Source organism: Palaemon carinicauda, unplaced genomic scaffold (assembly GCF_036898095.1).
Source record: "Palaemon carinicauda isolate YSFRI2023 unplaced genomic scaffold, ASM3689809v2 scaffold754, whole genome shotgun sequence".
Classification (NCBI taxonomy): Eukaryota; Metazoa; Arthropoda; class Malacostraca; order Decapoda; family Palaemonidae; genus Palaemon; species Palaemon carinicauda.
In genome coordinates this window covers 52,501-62,500 of record NW_027172043.1, presented here as the reverse complement: position 1 = coordinate 62,500, position 10,000 = coordinate 52,501, and the positions used below count along the sequence as shown (strand labels likewise).

At 35.8% G+C, this 10,000-nt stretch overlaps 1 protein-coding gene across 1 annotated transcript in view; it reads right to left on the bottom strand.

The window, feature by feature from the left end:
* LOC137637453 (major facilitator superfamily domain-containing protein 6-like) overlaps window positions 1-10,000 on the bottom strand; it is a 59,401-nt gene that overhangs the window by 908 nt on the left and 48,493 nt on the right. Inside the window, exons 8-11 of the mRNA XM_068369644.1 lie at window positions 7,175-7,338; window positions 6,044-6,247; window positions 3,557-3,724; window positions 1-471 (exon numbers count right to left, since the gene is read on the bottom strand). The exon at window positions 1-471 is cut by the window's left edge and continues 908 nt beyond it. Coding sequence (XP_068225745.1) covers window positions 1-471; window positions 3,557-3,724; window positions 6,044-6,247; window positions 7,175-7,338 — 1,007 coding nt within the window. The remainder of the gene's footprint in view (window positions 472-3,556; window positions 3,725-6,043; window positions 6,248-7,174; window positions 7,339-10,000) is intronic.

The window sequence follows — 10,000 nt, the reverse complement described above, 5'->3', positions numbered from 1 at the left end:
CTATCCTCATCCCCTCTATCTTAATTTCCTCTGGCACTTCAGGATCCATTTTATCTCCCTCGATGAAGTCCTCAGGTAAATCCTCGGGGACCGCAATAGGAACACTATCCAGAATGACAACGGGGTCCGTCTGGGTATCGGCGTCTACCATAGTCACCCTCCATCTGTACTTCACGCCTCCGTTTTCTATGACACTTCTCCTCATCCAAATCCGGCTGGACTTCTTCCTCTTCTTTGGATCCTTCTTCTTCCTGTCGACGAGCTTTATCATCTCCTCTTCGTCGGCGATTAGGGCATCCCCTTCTTCGGCCCTGTCCCTAATACGGAGCCGGTTACGGTGTTCGATGTAGATGTGGAAGATAAAGAAGATGATGGCGCTGAGGAGACTGGCGACCGTCATCAGCCTGAATGTCTTACGGGCGCCCAGATGGTGGTACATGTATCCACCCACCAGACTGCCAGCGCCCTTACCTGATGAATGATAATTTTGTAGTTTTTAAGGACTTTTATTCTTATTCAATTACATTTATTCATAATCTTTGTAGTTTATTCTTTAATGAAAAAGAACCTTTATTCTCGTTTAATTCCATTTATTCATTGCAACTCATAGTGACTCATATTGGGGCTAGACTCGGACACACTATTCTATCTTGTTTCTCTTCCTCATATATATATATATATATATATATATATATATATATATATATATATATATATATATATATATATATATATATATATATATATATGAAATATCTCATCTAATGTTACTACCGTTCCTCAAATATTTTATTTTGACTAGTAACAATTTTTATTGTAGTTTTATTTCCTTGTTTTCTTTCCTCACTGAGCTATTTTTACCTGTTGGAGTCATTGGGCTTGTGGCATCCTGCTTTTCCAACTAGGGATGTAGCTTAGCTAATAATAATAATAATAATAATAACAACCTGACCTTGGTCTACCTAAGAAGAGACATCGACTGAGTGTAGGCCTAGTATAGGACTACTTGGAAAGTCAACGCCCAGTAACAGGACTTAATATAGAAAATCATAGTACTTTTCTTAAAATAAATAAAAAAAGTTTCAAGAAATATAATCAGAAGGAACTACTGTAGTCCACTGCAGGACAATACTTAATTTAAATAATTTGTAGTCTTTACTTTACTTACGAGTGATTTGTAGTTTTTACTTAATGTGATTTATAGTCTTTACTTTACTTACGAGTGATTTGTAGTTTTTACTTAATGTGATTTATAGTCTTTACTTTACTTAGAAGTGATTTGTAGTCTTTACTTACAAATTATTTGTAGTCTTTATTTATTGTGATTTGTAGACTTTACTTTACTTACAAGTGATTTGTAGTCTTTACTTAGAAATGTTTTGTAGTCTTTACTTACAAATGATTTGTAGTATTTACTTACAAATTATTTGTAGTCTTTACTTACAAGTGATTTGTAGTCTTTACTTATTGTGATTTGTAGTCTTTACTTGCAAGTGATTTGTAGTCTTTACTTTACTTACAAGTGATTTGTAGTCTTTACTTATAAATAATTTGTAGTCTTTACTTACAAATTATTTGTAGTCTTTATTTACAAGTGGTTTGTAGTCTTTACTTTACTTACAAGTGATTTGCAGTCTTTACTTATAAATAATTTGTAGTCTTTACTTACAAGTGATTTGTAGTCTTTCCTTATTGTGATTTGTAGTCTTTACTTACAAGTGATTTGTAGTCTTTACTTAGAAATGTTTTGTAGTCTTTACTTACAAATTATTTGTAGTCTTTACTTAGAAATGTTTTGTAGTCTTTACTTATTGTGATTTGTAGTCTTTACTTTACTTACAAGTGATTTTTAGTCTTTACTTATTGTGATTTGTAGTCTTTACTTACAAGTGATTTGTAGTCTTTACTTATTGTGATTTGTAGTCTTTACTTTACTTACAAGTAATTTGTAGTCTTTACTTAGAAATGTTTTGTAGTCTTTACTTACAAATTATTTGTAGTCTTTACTTACAAATGATTTTACATATAATTTGTAGTCTGTACCTACAAATGATTTGTAGTCTTTACTTACGAGTGGTTTGTAGTCTTTACTTATAAAGGATATGCAGACTTTATTATAAATAATTTGTAGTCCTTACTTACAAACGATCTGTAGTCTTTACCTACAAATGACTTGTAGTCTTCACTTACAAATGATTTGACATATAATTTGTAGTCTTTACCTACAAATGATTTGTAGTCTTTACTTACAAACAATCTGTAGTCTTTATTTACAAAGGATTTGTTGTCTTTACTTATAAAGGATTTTTAGTCCCTACTTACAAATAACTAGTAGTCTTTACTTATAAATGATTTGTAGTCTTTACTTACAAGTGATTTGACAAATAATTTGTAGTCCTTATTTACAAACAATCTGTAGTCTTTTTATAAATAAGTTGTAGTCCTTACTTACAAACGATCTGTAGTCTTTACTTATAAATAATTTGTAGTCCCTACAAACAATCTGTAGTCTTTACTTATATATAATTTGTAGTCTCTACTTACAAACAATCTGTAGTCTTTACTTATAAATAATTTGTAGTCCCTACTTACAAACAGTCTGTAGTCTTTACTTATAAATAATTTGTAGTCCTTACAAACAATCTGTAGTCTTTATTTATAAATAATTTGTAGTCCTTACTTACAAACGATCTGTAGTCTTTAATTATAAATAATTTGTAGTCCTTACAAACGATCTGTAGTCTTTAATTATAAATAATTTGTAGTCCTTAATTACAAACGATCCGTAGTCTTTACTTATGATTTGTAGTCCTTACTTACAAACAATCTGTAGTCTTTACTTATAAGTAATTTGTTGTCCTTACTTACATACGATCTGTAGTCTTTACATATAAATAATTTGTAGTCCTTACAAACAATCTATAGTCTTTACTTATAAATAATTTGTTGTCCTTATACACGATCAGTAGTCTTTACTTATAAACAATTTGTAGTCCTTACAAACAATCTGTAGTCTTTACCTATAAATAATTTGTAGTGCTTACAAACAATCTGTAGTCTTTACCTATAAATAATTTGTAGTCCTTACAAACAATCTGTAGTTTTTACTTATAAACACTTTTTAGTCCTTATTTACAAACGATATGTAGTCTTTACTTATAAACAATTTGTAGTCCTTACTTACAAACGATCTGTAGTCTTTACTTATAAATAATTTGTAGTCCTTACTTACAAACAATCTGTAGTCTTTACTTATAAACAATTTGTAGTCCTTACTTACAAACGATCTGTAGTCTTTCCTTACAAAGGATTTGTATTCCTTAAAAAAAATCTGTAGTCTTTACTTATAAACAATTTGTAGTCCTTACTTACAAACGATCTGTAGTCTTTCCTTACAAAGGATTTGTATTCCTTAAAAAAAATCTGTAGTCTTTACTTATAAACAATTTGTAGTCCTTACAAACAATCAGTAGTCTTTACATATAAATAATTTGTAGTCCTTACTTACAAACAATCTGTAGTCTTTACTTATAAATAATTTGTAGTCTTTACTTACCAACGCCGAGATGTAAGGTGGTGGAAATGGCTTGAAGCGACACCACATTCTTGGTGGTGGACAGCTCACTGGCGTAAGTCATTCCGGCGGACAACATAAGCCCTATGGTGATGCCCTCCAGGGCCTCGAAGTACATGGCCGTTGCAGGGTTGTAGATGGAGGCGTAGCCTGTGGAGAAAGTAGGACTTAATATTATTCTTATTTTTTGAGTCATCTTTTATCCTCGATATATATTTTTTATTTAAACTTCTCGCACTCTTCGTGAGAGATTAGTTCACCAAACGTCTATCTGGGCTCCACAAGGCACTATGAGAGTTGGAAGACCCAGGCCTACATGGATGAGGACTACGAAGCGCGAAGTAGGAGATAATGAATGGCGAAGTATTGATTTAGAAGCTGTAGAGACGACTGACGAAATCTAACCGAGGACCTTTGCGTCAATAGGCATAAAGGTTCAAAGGTTTAAAGGTCGCTCATGAATGGCAGAGACAAGGGACAGTGACATTGCCCTAGCAATCAGGACAATGCCCTAGAGACTGACCATATTTTATTTGATCAGCGCCCAAGCCTCCTCTCCACCCAAGCTAGGACCAGGGAGGGCCAGGCAGTGGCTGCTGATGACTCAGCAGATAGACCTATAGGCTCCCCCAAACCCCCCAAGCTTAGCTCACAAGGATGGTAAGGTTGCAGACACTAATGGCACTAACGAGTCTGAGCGGGACTCGAACCCCCGACTGGCAAACACCAGGCAGAGACGTTACCAATCAGGCACAGCGGAGGAGATTGTCTAGCATACTGGAAAAGTCCCTGTCTCGTAATCTGCTGGATTAGGGTTCGAGACCCACTAAAACGTGATGGCTACTTGTAGTGTCTACAACTTCATCCTCCTTGTGAGCTAACAATGGGGGGTTTGGGGAGCCTAAATGTCTACCTGCTTAGTCATCAGCAGATATTGCCTGGTCTTCCCTGGTCCCAGCTTGGGTGGAGAGGGAGCTTGGGTATTGATCATAATAAGTATATATGGTTAGTCTCTAGGGCAATATCACTGTCGCTTACCTCTGCCATTCACGAGCGGCCTTTAAACCTTTAAATAATGTAAAATCACTCTCAAACACACTGCTTTCACCAATTCATTGATACAGGGTGTTCAAAAAGTTTCGCCACAGTGAGCATTCGATGCCCATTATTCTCTTTGCTCTGTCACACCACAAAAATGTTTTTGAACACCCTGTACAAATTTCTGATAAATTATACGTATGTAAAATTGTCAGTATGTTAATAACACTGAAAGCAAGACTTTACAGCCTAAAAAGATCTTGAGAATTTGGGGGAGCCTATAGGTCTATCTGCCGAGTCATCAGCAGCCACTGCCTGGCCCTCCTTAGTCCTAGCTTGGGTGGAGAGGGGGCTTGGGAGCTGATCATATGTATATATGGTCAGTCTCTAGGGCATCGTCCTGCTTGACAGAACAATTTCACTGTCCCTTGCCTTATTCATGAGCGACCTTTAAACCTTTATTGGGCACTGATCATATGTATATATGGTCAGTCTCTAGGGCACTGTCCTGCTTGGCAGGACAATGACACTGTCCCTTGCCTCTGACATTCATGAGCGACCTTTAAACCTTTATTGGGCACTGATAATATGTATATATGGTCAGTCTCTTGGACATTGTCCTGCATAATAGGACAATGTCACTGTCCCTTGCCTCTGACATTCATGAGCGACCTTTAAACCTTTATTGGGCACTGATCATATGTATATATGGTCAGTCTCTAGGGCATCTTCCTGCTTGACAGGACAATGACACTGTCCCTTGCCTTATTCATGAGCGACCTTTAAACCTTTAAAAGGAACCTGAGATTAAACCTCACCTGCTGATCATAAATATATGGTCAGTCTCTAGGGCATCGTCCTGCTTGACAGGACAATGACACTGTCCCTAGCCTTATTCATGAGCGACCTTTAAACCTTTAAAAGGAACCTGAGATTAAACCTCACCTGCTGATCATAAATATATGGTCAGTCTCTAGGGCATCGTCCTGCTTGACAGGACAATGACACTGTCCCTAGCCTTATTCATGAGCGACCTTTAAACCTTTAAAAGGAACCTGAGATTAAACCTCACCTGCTGATCATAAATATATGGTCAGTCTCTAGGGCATCGTCCTGCTTGACAGGACAATGACACTGTCCCTAGCCTTATTCATGAGCGACCTTTAAACCTTTAAAAGGAACCTGAGATTAAACCTCACCTGCTGATCATAAATATATGGTCAGTCTCTAGGGCATCGTCCTGCTTGACAGGACAATGTCACTGTCCCTTGCCTCTGCCATTCATGAGCGACCTTTAAACCTTTATTGGACACTGATCATATGTATATATGGTCAGTCTCTTGGACATTGTCCTGACAATGTCACTGTCCCTTGCCTCTGCCATTCACGAGAAACCTTTAAACCTTTAAAAGGAACTTGACTATACCTCACCTGCGAACCGAATGGCGTACACGAAGAATCCAATGGCTATGACGCAGATGTGGCCAAACTTCCTGATGATAGGAGACATGAAGATCAAGAAGGGAATGGCTGCAGCGGCTCCTACTGTTACGGTGAGACCCATGAGGGATCTGGAAGCCCCCAGATCTCCGAGGAACCAGAACAGGAAGGCTTCCAGGAAGCCGAAGAATCCGCCTGGAAGGTCCAAAAGGGGAGATTATTATTATTATTATTATTATTATTATTGTTGTTGTTTTTATTTTTATTATTACTATTATTTTTATTATTATATTTATTATTTTCATTATTATTATTATTATTATTATTATTATTATTATTATTATTATTATTATTATTATTATTACTATTAATATTATTATTATTATTACTATTATTATTATTATCATTATTATTATTATTATCATTATTATTACTACTATTATAATCATTATTATTATATATTTCTATATCATGACTGCTCGCTTTCTTTAATCAATTTCCATGTGCGATAACACAGGTATATAAATTGCTATTTATATCTATAACATTTGTAATTTAAATTATAGAAAAAAATAATAATGTTTATATTGTAACATCCTTTCTTTTTAATTCAATATTTTAAATGTATAATTATACAATATATGTATAGCTCTTATTAAATTATGGCCCCCAAAATAATATCATTATATAAGAATATTATTATTACAAGCTAAACTGCAACCATGATACTACAAGCCCAAGGGGTCCAACAGTAAAAATAGCCCAGTGAGGAAAGGAAATAATAAATAAATAAATTGAAGTTAATTTTATGAAATTATTTTTCCCAAAAGAAGAACCTGTAAAAATAACCCAGTGAGGAAAGGAAATAAAAAATAAATAAATTGAAGAATTTAATTTTCTAAAATTATTTTTCTCAAAAGAAGAACCTGTAAAAATAACCCAGTGAGGAAAGGAAATAAAAAATAAATAAATTGAAGAAGTTAATTTTCTAAAATTATTTTTCCCAAAAGAAGAACCTGTAAAAATAACCCAGTGAGGAAAGGAAATAAAAAATAAATAAATTGAAGAAGATAATTTTCTAAAATTATTTTTCCCCAAAAAGAAGAACCTGTTATCACATACCTGACAAGAACATTGCCACAAATAACATGTTGACCTCCGGGTTCTTCAAGAAGTTCCAAATGTTCTTCATGACCTGTTCATTGGGAGTCTTGAATTTGAGGTCTACTGAGAGGGCCACTAGACCTGCTAGACCTTGTAGACCAACGAAGAGGTAGAAAGCTGGTCTGGAAATGAGGATAAGAAATTTATTAAGTCTTGTAGACAAAGCTACTGGTACGTTTCACAAAACTCATCCCTTTACCCCCCAAAAAAATGCTATAAAAATATTTTTTTTATATATTTTTGATATTGTTTTAAAAAAATTCAGGCATTTTCCAAGAGAATGAGACCAACCTGACCTCTCTATGACAAAAATTAAGGCTGTTAGAGCAATTTAAAAAAAAATATACTGCAAAATGTGCTGGGGAAAAAATAACCCCTGAGGGTTAAGGGTTGGAAATTTCCAAAGAGCCTGGGGGTAAAAGGGATCATTATTATTAGTAGTAGCTAAGCTACAACCCTAGTTGGAAAAGCAGAACGCTATAAGCCCTGGGACTCCAACAGGGGAAATAGCCCAGTGAGGAAAGGAAACAAGGAAAAAAATAACAATATTTTAAGAACAGAAACATTCAAATAAATATCTCCTATATAAACTATATAAACTTTAACAAATCAAGAGGAGGAGAAATAAGATAGAATAGTGTGCCCGTGCGTACCCTCAAGGAAGAGAACTCTAACCCAAGACAGTGGAAGACCATGATACTAGAGAAATAGAGACTAGGGTTGTGGTGGCCTGGTGGTAGCGTCCTTGCCTGGTGATTGCCAGACTGGGGTTCGAATCCCGCTCAAACTCGTTAGTTCCAGTGGTCACTACAACCTCACCATTCTTGTGAGCTAAGGATGGTGGGTTTGGGGGAGCCTATAGGTCTATCTGCTGAGTCATCAGCAACCATTACCTGGCCCTCCTTGGTCCTATACTCAATTTTTTTCTAATGAGGCGCATTTGCACTGACTCGCAGCGGTGCCCTTTTAGCACGGAAAAGTTTCCTGCTTGCTGATTGGTTAGAATCATCTTGTCCAACCAATCAGCGATCAGGAAACTTTTCCGATCTAAAAGGGCACCCCTGCGAGTCGGTGCAAATCTGCCTCACTAAAAAGAATTGACTATAACATGGGTGGAGAGGGGGCTTGGGCGCTGATCATATGTATATATGGTCAGTCTCTAGGGCATTGTCCCGCTTAATAGGGCAATGTCACTGTCCCTTGCCTCTGCCATTCATGAGCGACCTTTAAAACCTTGAGAGAACAATGGTTTCATTTAGGAGTGTGATGATGTGAGGATGTTATGGATAGCAACATCAAATCAATGGATGTCTCCTCCCCTGTAAAGAGGTGGGGGGGGGGGGGATGGGGGAGGGGGGGATGGGGGTGGGATCCCGAACTGGAACTAATTGGCACGCAATACCTGGAACACGAAGCCTGGAAGGAAATTGGTCACGGAAAATCTGCCTCACGGGATATATGGCTACGCAGAGAGAGAGAGAGAGAGAGAGAGAGAGAGAGAGGGACGATACACAGTTTTAGTCTTATCGCTACAAAGAGAGAGAGAGAGAGAGAGAGAGAGAGAGAGAGAGGGGGGGGGACGATACACAGTTTTAGTCTTATCTCTACAGAGAGAGAGAGAGAGAGAGAGAGAGAGAGAGAGAGAGAGAGAGATAATAACCCATTTCGTTCTTAATAGAATAACTATGTTAATTAAAACGTGGAGGAGTAATTTTCACGATACTGTATAATATCAATATGAGAGAGAGAGAGAGAGAGAGAGAGAGAGAGAGAGAGAGAGGATAATAAACAACTTAGTTCTTAATAAATTAACTATGTTAATCAAGACATGTAAATATAGAGGAATTTTATTCTTTGAGCCAGTCGCCTCCGTTGAAACCAGATAAACACATGTTTTTCACGAGTAAGTCAAGATAAACACATGTTTTCCATGAGTAAGTCAAGATAAAAACATGTTTTTCCAGAGTAGGTCCAGATAAACACACGTTTTTCCAGAGTAAGTCGAGATAAACACATGTTTTTCATGAGTAAGTCCAGATAAACACATGTTTTTCATGAGTAAGTCAAGATAAAATGACGTTTTCTATGAGTAAGTCAAGATAATATGACGTTTTCCACGAGTTAAGTCAAGATAAAATGATGTTTTCCACGAGTAAGTCAAGATAAACACGTTCTCCATGAGTAAGTCAAGATAAAATGACGTTTTCCCCGAGTAGGTCAAGATAAATACGTTATCTATGAGTAAGTCAAGAAAAACATGACGTTTTCCATGAGTAAGTCAAAATAAAATTTCGTTTTCTATGAGTAAGTCAAGATAAAATTATGTTTTCTATGAGTAAGTCAGGATAAAATGACGTTTTCTATGAGTAAGTCAAGATAAAATGACGTTTTCTATGAGTAAGTCAAGATAAAATGACGTTTTCTATGAGTAAGTCCAGATAAAATGACGTTTTCTATGAGTAAGTCATGATAAAATGACGTTTTCTATGAGTAAGTCAAGATAAAATGACGTTTTCTATGAGTAAGTCAAGATAAAATGACGTTTTCTATGAGTAAGTCAAGATAAAATGACGTTTTCTATATGAGTAAGTCAAGATAAAATGACGTTTTCTATGAGTAAATCAAGATAAAATTACGTTTTCTATGAGTAAGTCAAGATAAACATGACCTTTTTCATGAGGAAGTCAAGATAAAATGACGTTTTCTATTAGTAAGTCAAGCTAAAATGACGTTTTCTATAAGTAAGTCAAGATAAAATTACGTTTTCTATGAGTAAAACAAGAT